The sequence below is a fragment of the Schistocerca americana genome, chromosome 7 (assembly GCF_021461395.2).
Source record: "Schistocerca americana isolate TAMUIC-IGC-003095 chromosome 7, iqSchAmer2.1, whole genome shotgun sequence".
Taxonomy (NCBI): Eukaryota; Metazoa; Arthropoda; class Insecta; order Orthoptera; family Acrididae; genus Schistocerca; species Schistocerca americana.
Window position 1 is genome coordinate 605,331,923 of NC_060125.1, and position 18,932 is coordinate 605,350,854.

The window sequence follows — 18,932 nt, forward strand, 5'->3', positions numbered from 1 at the left end:
GTTGCAGCTTAGCTTGTAAATCACGTGACTGGTTTTGCAGTTATCCCTGCCTTTGATTGTATAGGTGATGTTAGTGACCTGACTGGAGTAGGTGGTGGAAGGAGGATGTATGGGACAGGTCTTGCATCTAGGTCTATTGCAGGGGTATGAGCCATGAAATGAGGGGTTGGGAGCAGGGGTTGTGTAAGGATGGACAAGTATATTGTGTAGGTTCAGTGGACGGTGGAATACCATGGTAGGAGGGGTGGGAAGGATAGTGGGCAGGACATTTCTCATTTCAGGGCACGACGAGAGGTAATCGAAACCCTGGTGGAGAATGTAATTCAGTTGCTCCAGTCCCAGATGGTACTGATCTATGAGGGGAATGCTCCCCTGTGGCCGGACTTTTTCGCCACCAACCCGACCAATCAGACTCAACCAAAGACCAATATTGAATCTTGCCTAACTCAGTTCACTCCTCTATCCAACCGTGATCCACCCCCATTGCCTCCAAACCACCCCCTGTTAACTTTCCAGAATTTCTTAACCTCGAACCTTGCCTCACCATCATTCCTCAAATCCCTCAATATGAAAACTAACCTTACATCCACAGAAAGAACCGCAGTACACCATCTAAAAACTGATCCCAACATTATAATCCTACCTGCAGACAAAGGCTCCATCACTGTTGTTTTGAACAGCAAGGATTTTGTAGCAGAAGGTCTACATCATCTGTCAGATACTTCCACCTACAAGCCATGCCACAGTGATCCCATTCCAGTAATCCAGCAGGATCTCCAGTCACTACTCAACTCAAATCCTTAGGCCCATCCCAGAACCTCTCCCCAGAGTCCATCTCTCTACTTACCCCTACCGCTCCCCGCACTCTCACCTTCTACATGCTTCCTAAAGTCCATAAACCCAACCACCCAGGATGCTGCATTGTGGCCGGTTACTGTGCCCCCACTGAGAGAATCTCTGCTCTCATAGACCAACACCTTCAACGTATTACCCAGAACCTATCCTCCTATATAAAAGATACCAACCATTTCCTCGACCGACTCTCCACAGTTCCTGTCCCTTTACCACATGATTCCCTGCTCATCACTGTTGATGCCACCTCCCTGTGCACTAACATTCCTAATGCCCATGGCCTTACTGCTATCGAACACTGCCTTTCCAGACACCCTATGGATTCCAAACCAACAACCTCCTTCCTAGTCTCCATGACCAACTATATCCTCACCCACAATTACTTCTCCTTTGAAGGCATTACCTACAAACAAATTCGTAGTATGGCTATGGGCACCCCCATAGCACCATCCTATGCTAACCTATTCATGGGCCATCTAGAGGAATCCTTCCCAAATACCCAGAATCCTAAACCCCTCACCTGGTTCAGATTCATTGATGACATCTTTGTTATCTGGGTTGAAGGTGAGGACACCTTATTCACATTCCTCCAGAACCTCAACAACTTCTCCCCCATTTGCTTCACCTGGTCCTATTCAACCCAACAAGCCACCTTCCTAGATGTTGACCTCCACCTCAGATGGCTACATCAGTGCCTTCATCCGTATGAAACCTACTAACCACCAGCAATATCTCCACTTTGACAACTGCCACCCATTCCATACCAAGAAGTCCCTTCCGTACAGCCTAGCCACCCATGGTTGTCGCATCTGCAGTGATGAGCAGTCCCTCTCAAAATACAGCGAGAGCTTCACTGAAGCCTTCACTGACCGTAATTATCCTCCCATCCTTGTTCAAAAACAAATCTCCCGTGCCTTATCTTTCCAGTCTCCCACCACCTTCCAAAGTCCCACAGTCCAGCCACAGAGGAGCGTTCCGCTCGTAACTCAGTACCAACTGGGACTGGAGCAATTGAATTACATTCTCCACCAGGGTTTCGATTACCTCTCGTCGTGCCCTAAAATGAGAAATGCCCTGCCCACTATCCTTCCCACCCCTCCTACCGTGGTATTCTGCCGTCCACTGAACCTATACAATATACATGTCCATCCTAACACAACCCCTGCTCCCAACCCCTCATTTCATGTCTCATACCCCTGCAATAGTCCTAGATGCAAGACCTGTCCCATACATCCTCCTACTACCACCTACTCCTGTCAGGTCACTAACATCACCTATACAATCAAAGGCAGGACTACCTGTGAAAAACCAGTCACGTGATTTACAAGCTAAGCTGCAATCACTGTGCTGCATTCTATTGCATGACAACCAACAAGCTGTCTGTCCGTATGAATGGCCACCGACAAACTGTGGCCAAAAAACAGGTGGACCACCCTTTTGGGGAACACGCTGCCAAACATGATATTCCTCATCTCAATGACTGCTTCACAGCCTGTGCCATATGGATCCTTCCCACCAACACCAGCTTTTCTGAATTGCGCAGGTGGGAACTTTCCCTGCAATACATCCTACGTTCCCATAATTCTCCTGGTCTCAACTTTCGCTAGTCACTGTCTTCACCCATCCAGCCCCCTCCCTGTTCCCATTCCAGCACTACACAGCCGTCATTTCACCGCCACACCCAGTCTTTTAATTTCTTTTTATTTCTCTCCTTTCTGCTACTTACCCCTCCCCCCTCCGTACAATACCAATGCAGGCATGTCGGCTGATGTTACAAGGCCAGATCAGTCAATCGTCCATATTATTGCCTGCGCAACTGCTGATATGGTTGCTGTCCCTCTTCATGAATATTGGGCTAGTCTGGTCTCTCCACAGATATCCGTCCATTATGGTTGCACATACAGTACGGCTATCTGTATTGTTGATGCAGGCAAGCCACCCTATCTCCCCAAGGTCCATGGTTTATGTTTTACTATCAACAGCAAAAACCATCAGTTAGTAAATGTATTGGAAAATGAGTGTAACATGTCAAAGATCCTAAGACACCTCCTAAAGATGATTAGTTATCTTCTGAATAAACAATTTATTTACAGGGTATCCATAATGAAAGTTCCAATTTCAAAATGCTGTAGAAACGCTCAGGATGATACCAAATTTCAATGGCATGTTCCTGACACACAGGAAAATGTCATGGAACAAAAATAAATTAACAAAAATTTTGTGAATACATGGCACTTTAAGCAACTTAACGTAAATGTGGTCAGTTACAAATGACAGATGAATCGCAGTACGATGCCTACAGTTCGAGTTGCACATTACACCATCTGTACACTTCAGTGTGCATGAATGCACAAGTTTGGCAGGCAACAGTTGTGGCACTGTCAGTTAGGCAAGTCCACCCACCATGGCAAGGTTGTACCACATTTGTTGGAAAAAATAGGTTTTTAATTGTCATGAGGCCAAAAACCGCATAAGAAGCAAAATGTCATCGGTTTTTGATTGTCCTTCGGCAAAAGCCATGTAAAAGCAAAACATCATCAGTTTCTAATGGTCGTGAGACAGGTGCAAGACATGTTCAGTATGCTGTCTACAACTGTATGTCACAAGTTGAAATTGAGAAACAGCACGTTCCACAACAGATCAGACTGTCCTAGAGATGACACTCAGAATGTGTTACACATTGCATGCCTTCAATTCAGCTATGCTTGTAATGTGTGCACAGAACACAGCATCTTTCAGATAATCCCAAAGACATAAGTCACATGGATTAAAATCGGGTTATCTGAACAGCCAGACTGTAGGCAAATGATGGCTGATAATTCTAAAATTTTGAAAATGCCTCTGCAGCAGCCACTTAACTTGCTGTGCAATGTGCAGAGGACCAAAATCTTGCATAAGAATGATTGTACCAATACATACACATTGTTGAAGGGTTGGAATGACGTTGGTGCGTAAAAGTCTCCCATAGCATTTACCCGTGACTGCACAAGTAACAGGACCCGCAGGACTCATCTCTTAAAAAATACAGCCCTATGTTAAGCGATGCCCTCAACCTGCACTACACAGTCACCTTTGCAGAATGAAGTAATTGTTGATGTGATTGAATTTTCTGTTGCACATGTTCTGCAATTCTGCTTATTGACATGTCCTTGTACTTACATGCAGCCAAGAAATTCCAAAGTGAATGCTTGTCATGCTGGCCGGTTGGCAGGAAGCAGCTTCTGAAGGAAGACATTTTGTATGGTTGTTTCGTAGGATCTTATGCACCACGTTCACAGGCATGTCCAGTTAGGGCAATTCCCCGTGCACTGCTTGTTTGCACACCACTGCTCGACCCCTCCGTCAATGCTGTGGCCACATCTTTGACAGACAGTGGATCAACTGCATTCCTCCATTTGCCGTGTTGCACTTCAAAAGAACCTGTCTTTTCGAATTTCATAATGATTTTCTCCAGACCCTTAACAGATATTAGACTAATGTTCAGAACTTCTGTAGGACTACTGATGAACAGTCACTGTTATTGTACAAGAGCTTTACCAGCTGTGCATTATCCTTCGTGGAGGCAGTCATGTTGGGTGTCATGGATGCAACCTGAAGAGCAGTCGTGTGCTGCGTGGCTGTTGCTGTGCATATTCTGACACTTACAGTGCCATCAATTTGTCAAATTTTTGTTAATTATTTTTTTATTCCAATATGTTTCCCTTTGCATCAATAATATGTTGTTCAAATTTCTGTCATTCTGAACCATGGTTCTCTTTCTATGGCATTTTGAAACAGGAACTTTAATTGTGGACACGATATAGTTTAGGTACACTGCCCCAGAAGATGAATCCAGAAAACTATGGGGAGTGGAAATATGCAAAAGAAGCCAACTTTCTTATACTTCTGAACACAAAACATGCTGAACCGAGCATTCTGATTAATTTATCTATGCGTTGACTTGTAATCCAGTTACCGAGGGGAGTGGCACAGTGGTTAGCACACTGGACATGCATTTTGGAGGATGATGCTTCGAACCCGTCTCTGGCCATCCTGATTTAGGTTTTCCATGATTTCCCTAAATCGTTTCAGGCAAATGTGGGGATGGTTCCTTTGAAAGGGCATGGCCAATTTCCTTCCCAAATTCGAGCATGTGCTCTGTCTCTAATGACCTCATTGTCAACGGAACATTAAACACTAATCTCCTCCTCCCCTCCTCCTTGTAACCCGGTTGACCCCAAGGACTTTTTCACATGGTGTTTCTTTTACATGAGGTTAATACTTAAACTATGAGCCACTTCTATCTGAAATATTACTGGTTTCTGAAATAGTATATATTCAGACTATGAGCACTGTTACTCTTGAACTCTGAAGTTCTGCCTCTTTAAATACTGTTTAGACAAACCATATATTTTTTTCTGTGCTTGGACTTCTTCACTGTTGCAATTGTCCTTTGCTGGAATCTGGAGGCTTTTATCTGTCTCCACTTTTCTACCAAATAATAGTCAAATCTTCATCTGAAATACAGTTATAGTGCTTCTACTGTTACAAAATGTCATAACTGTATAGAGTATGTATCTTTCTGATACGAGAATAAGAAAAAGTTACAATATGCCAACACTTCATAACATTGTTGTGTTCATACATGCGGTATGATATTAAATGCATTCTGTATGACATTAAGGACTGCTAATGAAAACTTTGTCTTCTGTGATGTCAGCACCATTGTCAACGTGCCTCCTTCATTTGATGGTATGGTGTGCCCTGCTTCTCTGTACCGGGGTGTCATAGTGAGGAATAACTACCAAGCCAGCAGGTACCGCAATGTGTAGCAAAACTGCCACCGTCATCCCGCCTTGAAGACACTGGCATCCATCCATATCAATGTACATGTGCAGTCAGTAACAAACTTCCAAGCAGCTTTCTATTCTAAACTAATTAGGTAATAAAATACTTATACTGTGGTGATCATCATTCGCCAGCTAGGTAGACATTGGATAAAATGTTGCTGTACTGAAAGTGATGTGTTAAGCCATATATTGTATGAACTGTAGTGAATTTGAGTTTGGATAATTGATTAGTGTTGTTACATCATCAGCAAACATTACAGTTTCTGCTACATTTTTAAGCATGGACAACAGGGTGGCAAGTGGTTTTTACATATAACATATATGTTACATATAACATTAGTGGTAATTAATTTTCAAGCCACGAAGAAGCTGTTGACTGCCTCTCTCTGGTAATTCTTTTGTTATCATTTGACTACCAGATTAATGAGTTCTAAATAGTGTGTCATTTTGCACTAATATTAGAGAGCACCAATGTATCTATTTCAGAATGACCACATAGACTCCGTTATAAGAAAAACCAGTGACAGGGCATGATTAATTGGCAGCCTAGCGAGAAACTGCATTTTGTCTACAAGATACTGCATAGAAAACAGACGTTGTTTAGTTGTGTCCATTGCTTAATCTCATCTTCAACCGTTTTGAGTCCTCTGTCAGCTGTGCAATTTTGGAACACACAATGCATTCATTGTATGTCCCTGAGAACTGTTCTTGATGCTAGAATCCATGAAACATGATGAATTAATAAATTAAGCCAGTGTAGTGCTGCTTCTAGCTGATACATCTTTATTTTTATTTGAAGGGAAATATTGATTTTTATTTTATGTATGTTGAATAACAAGTTATTATATACATATGACAAAAGTTCAGTCTTCAACTAAATCTTTTATTCTTAAATTGCATATCTTCTTTACTTCAGAAATACCTGTTTCCAGTTCGTCTTCCTTAGAATTCTCTAACCTCCTCCTCAACCCTTCAAGAATTGTATCTGCTTTATTTTCCCGTGCACAAATTACAAATGGGAATCCAAATTTTGATTTGTAGCTGGAATAAAAAAAATACATGTAAATCAAATTTGTGTTCCAGTAGTTACAAAGTAAATATTTTATGAGTGTAGGTAACAACTCACCGAGTAGTAGAAGAGAGAGAGAGAGAGAGAGAGAGAGAGAGAGAGAGTGTGTGTGTGTGTGTGTGTGTGTGTGTGTGTGTGTGTGTGTGTGTGTACTCTAGTTTGAAAAAGGATTCGTCCAAAAGTTAGATGAGTTTTCACTCTTTATTTGTGCATCTGTTCATGACTCACTGCTTCTACTATTTCGTGAGTTGTTGCTGTTATTCCTAAGCTACACTTGCCTGGCAAAAAACGTGAAGGTCCCAGAAGGGGAGCAGGAAACGAAATGAAATTTCATGGGTTGGTAGCGGGAGTGTGATGTTATTTCAGCAATTACTGTACAGAGTCAAATTTACGAAGAACTTGGCAATGTCAGCGCTCTGATGCAATTGGGAAACCTGTCGTAAGGCTGTTGTATCCTCTTCTGAGGCAAGGTGGTCTGCTACTGTTGTAACTGGTTCTCGATATCCTGGATGCTGCCACTGGGGAACGAAGATGCTATGTGAACTAGTCTCACCCGTGTACTGTTTGGGACGATTCTGGTGATCCTGCTGGTCACGGCATAGAAGTGCCACATGTGGATAAGCATTGTCTTGCTGAAAGATGATACCGTGATTCTGTCACTTGAGGAGTAACACGTGAGGACACACGCTGTCCGTGACACACCATTTTGCCATCAGCCGTGACTTGAAGTTGTACCTGATGGCTCCCTGCACCGGTGACCCCAGGAGTAACATGGTTGTGCTCCTCCAAAACATTGCAAGAACACTACATATCCCAAGGTCACCATCATATTCAATGACGATTGTCATCCGGGGTAGTGCAGAACTGTGATCCATTGCTGAACACAATTTGATGCCATTCATCAGCAGTCCATATTTCCCGGCCATGGCACCACTCCAAATGAAACTGTTTGTGTTATGGTGTTAATGGCAGCTGACACATGTCACACTATTCCCTAGTCCAGCTGTCACTAGTCTCCAACCAATGATGCGGGATGACACAGAATACTGCAAGGAGCCTATTAGTTGTAGAATTGCAGATGCAGATGTAAAGGGGTTACAATGTGCTTGGAGCACAGAAAGGCAATTCTCCCTTTTGGTGGTCAGATTTGGTTGTCCGGAACCTTGACAATGTGTATGCATGCTCTCACGTTCACGTGCAGTACAACATTCGGCCACTGTCTCATCCAATTGCTGTGCAAATTTGGCATACTATATGATTCAACCAGCCGGTCAAATGGAGATCCATAATGAGGACACTTTCAAACTCCTCTGGATGCTGATAAAGCTATCTCACATTAGTGTTTTGCATCTTCATTTGTTTCAGTGCTCACTCAACATCTGATCCTCTTCACACCCATTATATACCCTACCAGGCATGGTGTCAACATTAAACACAAACAATACACTGTTTTGACTATTCAAGCTGCAACAGAGAATTGCAACTATCATTATTTATGTGCCTGATGATGGTGTGTATGCATTCAAAGTTGTATTGACTGCATCTTCTGGGTTCTTCACATTTGTTTTGTCAGGCATTGTATTTACATTCTGTCAGAGCTTCACATAACGTGCTTGAAATAAACAACAAAGTAGAACAAAGTCATAATAAATCGACTTGCTGTGTAATTTCAGTCCCCTTAGATGAAAAGACAGCCCATTCCTGTGCACTAGATAAAAAATTATGTGCAGGTATGAAATGACATTGTGCTCGAGTTTCTTCTGCAAATAACTTTGTTTTGACTATTTTATATACAACAAGGAACAAATACTCAAAAATGTGACAACTGTCATGGAATTATAGATATCAGAGTAGTACGGCTGGAAAGCATTACTGTTCCCTTTAAATACCTATAATATGAAAAAACTGTGGAGGGTGTTATAAAATAACTTTCTTCTTGCAGTTTAGCAACACATTATTGCTGAAGTGTTTTTAAAAATGGTGGGGTATGCATTTACTCTAGAGTAGGACTGCAGTTCAAAGTGAAAACAGAATTGGACCATCTAAATATAGAAAAACATTTTGAATCATGTGCCATAGAGTTAAAAACTGAGGAGAAGAGTGAAAAACTAGTTGTCATTACAGTATATAGATCTCCACTGGGTGACAAAACATATTCTTCAAAAAAATAGAAGCAGCATTAAACACTTTTTATAGTAATGAAGTGAAATTATTTTTATGTGGAGATTTTAATATTAACCTGTTAATTGAAAGTGATGAAAAAAGACAGCTTTTGAGTATACTCAGCAGCTTCCACATGAAACCACTCTTTACAGATGCCACCAGAATAACAGAACTGTCATCTTCTCTTTTAGACAATATTTTCTCAAATATGGAGAATGGTATCACTGAGCCACTAAACGTAAACTTAGGTCTTTCGGATCACAATACACTATTAACATACATAAATTACTCTATCCCCAAGGCAGTAAAATATAAGTGGGGATACAAAAGGCACTTCTATACAGAAAAAGTAAATACTTTCATCCAGTTGTTAGCTAATGAAACCTGGGAAGATGTCTTTGCACAAGCTACAACCGAGGAATCTTTCAATGCTTTTTCTAGTACATTCATGTCCCTATTTGAGATGTGTTTCCCAAAAAAGCTCACAAAGATCAATGTCATGCCTAGGAACACAAGCCAGTGGATAACACCTGCTATTAGAGTATCTAGTCAAACACTAAAACATATCAGTCAACTCAAAAAAGATAACAAAGATGAACACTTCACAGATTATGTTAAGACATACAAGAAAATTTACAGGAAGGTGATCAAAAAAGCCAAGACAATGCACAATGACAGTGTAATTGCTGGGTCAGCAAACAAATCAAAAGCTATATGGAATGTAGTAAAAAAAGAAATAGGCCCAAGCAAAAATGTTAGAAATCCAGATGACTTTGTTTTAAAAGATGATCAAGGTGTGCTAGTCAGAAATCGTACTTTAGCAAATTATGTTAATGACTACTTCATAAATAGTCCAAACAATCTGCATAAAAATTGTCCTAAGATTAGTAGAACATCAATCCCAGAAGAACAAAGTGTGAATTCATTATTGTTATCTCCCACAAACAAATTGGAAGTTAATCAAATAATAAAAACAATGAAGAATAAAATGTCCTCAGGGATTGACAAGATACCTTGCTCAGTCATGATGAGATGTGCTAGTGTCATATCAGACCCACTCTCACACATCATAAACATATCATTTTCAGAAGGTGTCTTTCCACAACGACTAAAAATTGCAAAAGTAAAACCATTGTATAAAAAGGGCAATATACATGAAGTGGGAAACTATAGACCAATAGCTTTATTATCGGTATTTTCAAAAGTAATAGAGACAGTCATGAAAAACAGAATTACAAATTACCTCAAGAAATTCAATCTATTGTCTGTAAACCAACACGGCTTCCGCAAAGGAATGAGTACAGAGTCAGCCATCACCCAATTCATTGAAAATATTGTAACGGGGCTAGATAAGAACAACAGTACAATAGGAATAAATTTGGACCTCTGAAAGGCATTCGATACTGTCCAACATGATATCCTGCTAGACAAATTAGAATATGTCGGTATACGAGGAGTAGCTAAAAAGTGGTTTCAGTCATATCTCCATAATAGGAAACAGGTAGTAGAAATTGCAACAACAAACAGTAAAAACCAAAGTATTGTTTACAGATCGGATATTCAGACTGTGCCAATAGGGGTACCACAGGGGAGTGTTCTAGGACCTCTCCTATTTCTTCTTTACATAAATGCTATCAAGATTCCAGTAAATGGTACTCATATAACCCTGTTTGCAGATGACACAAACATTGTAGTAACTGACATAAACCAGGTATTGCCAACATCTGCAACCAGAGTTATAGAATATTTGCAAAATTGGTTTGAAGTGAACAAATTAACCATAAATATCTCTAAAACTAATTATATCCATTACAGGAAAGCAAAGTCACACTCTGATCTAGATCTCAGAATACAAAATAAAGAAATTGTGAGAGTTGCTACCACAAAATTCTTAGGTGTACATATAGATGAAAATTTAGACTGGAAATCCCATATCCTGTATCTCTCACATAAGTTAAGCTCTGCTTGCTTTGCTTTATGCGTTATTAGCTTTGTATGTAGTAGGGAATGTAGCAGAGCTGTTTACTTTGCTTATATACATTCTGCTATTACTTATGGCCTCATCTTCTGGGGTCATAGTAAGAAAAATCTCAAAACCATCTTCACTCTACAAAAACGAGTTGTTAGAATAATTACCAACAGTTTAAGGCTAACTCCTTCAAAGCAATTATTTAAACAGCTGAATATTCTACCCCTACCGTGCCTCTATATACAGAAAAGCGTAATTAATGTAAAACGAAATATTAACAATTTCCAATCCAACTCGGATCTACATACTTACAACACAAGAAAGTGCAGTGACATTCATATAAAAAGAGTTAACAAGGCTTTGGCACAGAAACAAACAAACATACAAGGAAGTAGATTGTATAACAAACTACCGGTAAAGATAAAAGAAATAAAAAAATTGTCTTCATTTAAAGAAGCAGTATTCAAATTTTTAATGACCAACTGCTATTATAGTGTAAAAGAATACCTGGAATAGCTCCATACTAAACAATTATATTTATGTGCTCTGTGCCAATAGTAATTTTTATCTGACTGTTGCTATGATCTAAATAAATAATATGTACAAAAGTGCTAGAATTGTATGTGTTATATCTAAATATCAACTGTGTATTCCATGTAAAAAGTCTTTCTCATACATCAATGTAAATAATCAAAGTTGTACATGCTATTTCAATGTGGTCTGATGTTACGTAGTCTACTATGCACATCTGTATTTTGTATAGTATTGTTCACCCTATATGTGTGTATATATATACTATGTATTTTTTTGACGAAATCCATGCAATGTAAATTGTCTCTGGATGAATAAACTACTACTACTACTACTACTACTACTACTACCACTAGTGAGTAAGTGCTGGAAGAAACAGAAAAAAAGTGTTGAAAGAATGTGGAGGCAACTAAATGAAACAATGACCTTAAGAAATTAATAATTGACTATGGATGAAAGTAAATTTCAGTTTGTGAGTAGTAGGAACATAGAATATGTTGATTTTACTTCGAAGTATTCTATCTAGTGTTGTAAAAGTTCAGTGATAATATCTCTATAGAAGACCACATTAACATTATCATTTGAGAGAACAGTATCGACTAGGAGTTAATTGCAGCTATAGGAGGCAAAACTAAATAAACTTTAAGTATTCATGTGGAGGGTAGATGAAGAGTTGAATGGGAAACATTTATTAATTTGGAATTGTCAGTGTGGGATTTTCCTCTCACTCTCTGGCCAACAGGTAACAAAACGCAGAAAACCCCTATTAGTTCATGTAAAAGAAATGAAGACTGTAACTAAGCAGGAGTTTAAATGGGAAGACAGTGAAGATGATTTACTGAAAAGTAATGTGAGATATACTGCTAATAGTGTTATTGGTTAGGAAGCAATTGACATTAATACATCAGTGTCCAAAAAGTAAGCACTGTAGCTCAGTTTTGTGATGAATGACAGAACAGTTTTGAAATTTCATGCCAATTGGCACTGGGCACACTCTCTACTAGTAAATATGCATTACCTTTGCTGGCTTTCTTCAAACTAACACTGAATTTATATGCCTGTCCATCTGGCAGTGCTAGATGTGAATTCACTAAATAATGCGAGTTGGGGGAGGGCGGCAGCTGCCCTTTCCTGCCCACCTCTTGTACGCCCTTGTACTCGACACACACATAAAATATTCAAGAAGCTCGGTTCACCTAAAAACCTTAAAAACCAGAGGTTGTGAATTTTACATCCCTGTAGTCAAGGGTAAATTACCTTCTGAGACAGTGCATCTCGTGTAAATAGTGTCCATTCAGTAAAAATCAGCATTATGAGTATTGTGCAATGTAGATAACTGCACATCTTATAGAACCCTTTTTGAGGACCTTGAAATTTTCTTTCTCATTTTCCAATAAATGCAGAAGGGTCCAGAAAATGTAGACACCTTTGAGTGTAAATGTGATATATCTTTGCATGGTGGCATAGACTATTGGTTTCTTAACAGATCTTGGCGCACGTTTTCCAGCAAATGACTGTGCAGCAATGAATAAAGCAAGATTCTCATTTGAGCAACACAAGGTCCTATTGAACTGGCACTGGAAGTGCAAAACCATGATGGAGGTACAATGGCAATGCCGTAATGTGTATGGAACTCAGACACCAACACATACAACAATTTATTGTATTCTGGATAAATTTGAAACTTGATGATACCATTCATGATGAGCGTAAGGGAAGGTCTGGCCCACGAAAAACATCAAGTCCAGCTTCCAGCACTGCTCTGTTGCAACAGTTTACTGGGTCACCTCAAAAATCTGTGGAGCAGGGTGCAAATGAAAGCAGGGTAAGGCAATCAAATATACGACAAATTCTGAAGACTATGAAGTGGAAAGTATACATTCAAAGATTGCTGCACACTATGAATGAGGTCGACACGGATCGAAGGATGGAGTACTTTAAGTGTTTTGAAAGCATGCTTCATGAGGATGTATGGTTATCTGATCTGACAAGGTGCAGTTCAAACTGAACAGTACTGTAAACCAGCGCAACTGTATGTACTGGACTTCTGAAAATCTTCACATTGGCATGGACAAACATGTTAATCTACCAGGTGTTAATGTGTGGTGTGTTGTGGTCTGTCATCAAGTATTTTGATTGGCCCATTCTTCTTTGAAGGTACTGTAACTGGTAAGGTGCATCTTCATATGCTGCAAACTTCCATTTTACCAGCCATCTGTGAGGTGTTTGGAAATGAAAGATTTTACTTACAACAAGATGGCACTCCACATCACTATCTCAGAGATGTCGTAGCCTACTGAGATGAAAATCTACCTGGATGATGGACAGGTCGAAGAGGAGCTGTTAAGCATCCACCACATTCTCCAGACCTTACACCTCTTGACTTCTACATGGAGGGCCTTTAAATATGAAGTTTATCGACAGAAACCAGCCACACAGAATGAGCTATGAGAAACCATCAAGACATCATGTGTAACCATCCTACTAGCAACGCTGACAGCTGTAGTTCAGTTAAATGAAATAACCTTCCTTCCATGTGAGAACTGTAGTGATATGTCATTATGTTCCATTAATACTGACTATCAAAGATAGTCTACATTTTTCTGGACCCCTCTCTATACTACTTCATGAATTCTGTTATGAATAATAAAAATCAGTTTCAGCTGAACTGTGATTTACCCAGTCACAATATAAGACACAAAAATAATTTTTATGTAGAGCTTACCTTCTCAATTATGATTCATGATGGAGTTAGGCAAGCTGTTGCAAAGATATTCAACTAGCACCTGTCTAACACAAAACAAGAAATGGGATCCACAGCACTGTAGACAGTGGCACTCAGTGTGATGCTGCATAGAGAGGGTCATTCGTGAACGAATGGGTTGAAGGAATGGTTCACTGAAGTGGTGGATAGACCTAGGAACGACTTACAAGGAATGGTTCTTCACCATTCACTTTGGTCGTGGTCGGTCTCATTCCCAGGAAAGGTCATTTAAGGTCACTTCAGCTGATGTTGTTCCTCCATTTGTCTTTCCCATCTGGGTCTCCTTTCTTGTGTAATCACTCATTCGTCATTCGAGTTCAACTGTTTTATAATTATGGAACATATATAATAGTTAAGTCGTATGTAATGAAATCATATTTTTCGTCTTTTCTATCAACTGTGGAACACATACTTATGAGAAGCTGTTGCTTTTTTTATTTGTAGATTTTTAAAATTTTGACTGCTTGCATTGTAACGAATAGTTTTTAAGATAATTTTAAAGTTTGGTTGTTTCCTTGTGGCACCCTCTAGTTGGTTTCTTTGCATAAAAGGGTGAGTCGTTCATGATTTTGCCTCAGCTGGCAAAGGGGAAGGAGTACCTCTCTATTTGAAAAATTGTAGAATGGTGTAAAACCATATTTAGATTTCACCTGAAAAAAAAAAAAAAAATATTGTTCAGAAGTAGCTTTTTAACGAATTTTGTTTTTTACTTTCAACATGATTACAAATATGGTATTGCTGGATTAACTTTAATAATATAACTGATAAACCTACTGTTCACTAAGTGTGTGAGGCAAATATGAAGAGAAAATCACACTTTACAACACACATGCTTGTTCTTTGATAGCGTATTCCCCCCCCCCCCCCCCCCCCCCCCCCCTCTAGAGTGTTATGGGAATACTGAGACACAACCTAAAGCACATATAACTTCTGTTTCTCTTTTATATTATTATTACTGTGTTCAGTGAGCTTGACACCTGTTTTAACCAGATAATTTACAAATTAATTTTACTTTAGAAATTAGGTGTAAACCGTTAATGACATCTTCATTTGCGTACCACTGTGAAGAATCTCGAGTCACTCAAATAAAATCTGTTTACAGAGGCTTCTACTTTATTAGAAATGAACTGTTCAGTTCCATCATTCATAATTTTGGGATTTGACTGATTCTTGCTTGAATCCTTACAAATTTTTGTTCGTTGGTTCTGCTTCACAATTCAGTGTAGTGGCTGTTTTCAATTTTTTATTTAGAAGACTGACGATAGAAAAGGGGTCAGGAGCCACAAATGACTTTCCAGTTTTTGTTAAGCCACACATGCAGTATCGTTACCAACAATCTGATATACGTGTATGAATTTTTGAAAGAATTTTGAAATCCAAATAAGGTGCTTTGGGTTCTGAAGTGTCACAGGATCATGCTTAGAAATACATAATGGTAAGGAAAATGCAAATAGGACAAATTGCAGCCCCATCATGTGGTTGAAATTCAACTTCATCTGGAATTAAACTTTTTGAATACATTAAAGACTTTCACCTTCCATCCTGCATGATGAATCCTGTTCGAGTGCGGAAAGACACTCCAAAGTAAATTCCACAGTAAACTCCACAGTAAATCTAAAAAAACTATTAGTATAATCCTCTCATATATCTTACACCTGCAAGATAAATAAGAGAGATCTTTTTTCAAAACGCATTCAGGCAAAACACAAGCACCTTTAAAATAGGCTGTATGTTATGTCATTGTGACAAATTAATGTTTTTACTAAAAAGTCATTCAGCGAGAGTTTCATTGATGACTTTTTCTTGCCCTTTCAGTGGTAAGTTAAATGAACGAAATATGCATAAAATTATCGGTACTGAACTTTTCTTTTTAAACACGTTTGTGTGTGTAAATTTCCTATTTAAGTAAAATAATGTGTATTTACATAATTCTTGAACTTCGTATTGGTTTGACTCTTGTCTGTCAACGGTTGCCTGTGCTGGCACACAAGTTCTCTTTCTCAACTAACTGATACCATAGTGCTGAGAGCCATCAACTAACTGATGATTGATTCCATGCATGTACATTACAGCCTCTTTCAACTGATAACTAATAAAAAACTGACTTATCTCAATTGTAAAGTTCTTCAAAACAATGATGTGTGCTACATTGTCAAGGCTTTGGATTAATAAGTCTTGTTTCTTTTCATTTACGAAGTTCCGACATGCCCCCCCCCCCCCCCCCCTGTTGCTGAAACAAAGCATCTATTCAGTACACAATTTCTCAGTTCCAGTGTCAGAAGCTGTGACTTTTCAAATAGGTTTTCACATTCCACACAGTGTGCGGAACTTTGATGTGTAGTTGCCGGCCGCGGTGGCCGTGCGGTTCTAGGCGCTGCAGTCCGGAACCGCTTGACTGCTAGGGTCGCAGGTTCGAATCCTGCCTCGGGCATGGATGTGTGTTATGTCCTTAGGTTAGTTAGGTTTGAGTAGTTCTAAGTTCTAGGGGACTGATGACCTAAGATGTTAAATCCCATAGTGCTCAGAGCCATTTGAACCATTTGATGTGTAGTTGATTTACACACCCACATATTGTAAAAAGGAACTACTAATATTCATTTTACAGATGACAGTCTACTTTCAGTTATTTCTCAATAGCAGTGCCTATGCAAGTATATATCATCTTCTGTAAATGAAATGAAAACAATCACACAGTACCTGGTACAATTACGAGCTTCCCTCTACAGTGAATAACGATTAGCATAGTCCATGCTGGGTCAGAAACAGCTTCCTTAATTCGTGCTTCCGAGCAGCTTGCTCTGTTGTCTCTTTACTTGGTTTGTGGCCACTTTTCCATTATGTCTGTTGACTAATGCAGAAAAGGAGATATTCAGCTAGGGAGATTGAACAGCACAAAGAGTTTACATAAGGCAATCAGTGAATTTGACAGGCAGAAATATGAGGATCATTCAATAAGTAATGCAACACATTTCTTTTTCTGAGAAAAGGTTGTTTTCCAGCAAGATTCCAATACACCATATTTTTTCCCACCCTTTTGGCTACAAAATCCTATTTTTCAATACAATCTCCATTCAAGGCGATGGCATTATGCCACCTTACTGCGAGTTCCTGTGTGCCCGCATGGCACCACTCTACTGGCTGATGTCAGACCCTACATTTTGCTGCATCAGTAACCTCCTCATCATCTATGTACTGCTTCCTGTGGAGTGCGTCCTTCATTGGGCCAAACAAATGGAAGTCCGAAGGTGCAAGATTTGGGCTGTAGAGTGGATGAGAAAGAACAGTCCAATGAATTTTTGTGATCTCCTTGCAGATGAGCAAGGGTTGTGTTGTTTTGGAGGAGGAGAAGTTCATTTGTTGTGGCAATGAACACATTAAAGTTGTTTCTCAACTTTCCTGAGGGTAGCACAATAAACTTCAGAGTCCCAGTGCAGCTGTGCAGTAAGGTGTTTATTTGTAATCCATTGATCATCTCAAATCAGAATGTACACATGTTTCAACACTTCAGGAATTACAGCTGTATGCAATCGGCTGGTACGCGGCATATCAGATTTGTGAGACTGTGTTTGATGATGACAGATGCTTCACCCAATGACTCACAGAGCTTTTGTTCACTTCCATATGTGTGTACACACTGTGCAAGAACTTATGAATATCTGTGATGGTCCTGTTTCCTCCAAAGGCAACTAACTCTCTGCTTGGAACACACCTCCATCACAGACTCATTTTGAAGGCTACATATAGCGCCGCCACCTATATGAACTCCATGACACTATAGGACCTGAAGCGGGAATATTCCACAATGTTTCACAACAAATTCTGCATTTCTTCAATTGAAATTAGCCAAGAAAAAATTGTTTCAGTACTTACTGATTGTCCCTCATACCACTTGTGTGTACTTGATTTTTTTCTGGAAATTTATATAAAGCCATGTAGCCCGCACAATGAGATGAAAAGAAATGGTGAATGAGTAAAAGTGAATGGTTCCCAAAAAGAAGCAATCACCAGTGAACTAGTTCCCAAAGAAGAACAAGATTGCCCATCTATGTTGCTGCATTCCTTGACTTCAAGAAGGCATTTTATACAGTCCTGCACTGTTGTTCATTTTAAAAAAAAAAAAAAAAAAAAAAAAAAAAAAAAAAAAAAAAAAAAAAAAAAAAAAAAAAAAAAAAAAAAGCTTATCGAGTATCGGACCTGATTTGTGAGTGGACTCAGTGCTTACTTGCAGTTAGGGTCAACACTTCACTTAATGGAACAAAATTGACGGGTGTAAAGTTAATTTCAGGAGTACTCCAAGGAAGTGGGATAGGACCATTACTGTTTACAGTGTACGTATATGATCTAGTGGATAATGTTGGAAGCTCCATGAGGCTGTTTGCGGATGACATGCTTATCTACGAGACTGTAGCAATGTCAGAAGAGAAGTGAACTGCAGGAAGACATGCAGAGGATAGGTGAATGGTGCAGGCACTGGCAGTCAGCCCTGAATGTAAATAAATGTAACATATTGAGCATACATAGGAGCAGAAATCCACTACTGTACACTTACTCTGTTGGTGACAAATTGCTGGAAACAGTAGCTACTGTAAAATATCTAGGAATAACCATTTGGAGCAACCTTAAATTGAATGACCACATAAAACAAGTTGTTGAAAAAGCAGATGCCGGAAGGAGATTCCCATGGAGAATCTTAAGGTAACTCATTCACAAAAGAAGTGGCTTGTTCTCATTCTTGAGTGTTGTTCATAAGTGTAG

At 39.4% G+C, this 18,932-nt stretch overlaps 1 protein-coding gene across 1 annotated transcript in view; it reads right to left on the reverse strand.

The window, feature by feature from the left end:
• Positions 1 to 6,444: 6,444 nt before the first annotated feature.
• The window catches only part of LOC124622087 (2-oxo-4-hydroxy-4-carboxy-5-ureidoimidazoline decarboxylase-like), a 48,456-nt gene continuing 35,968 nt past the window's right edge, over positions 6,445 to 18,932 (reverse strand). The window contains exon 4 of the mRNA XM_047147664.1: positions 6,445 to 6,722. Coding sequence (XP_047003620.1) covers positions 6,545 to 6,722 — 178 coding nt within the window. The 3' untranslated portion in view covers positions 6,445 to 6,544. The remainder of the gene's footprint in view (positions 6,723 to 18,932) is intronic.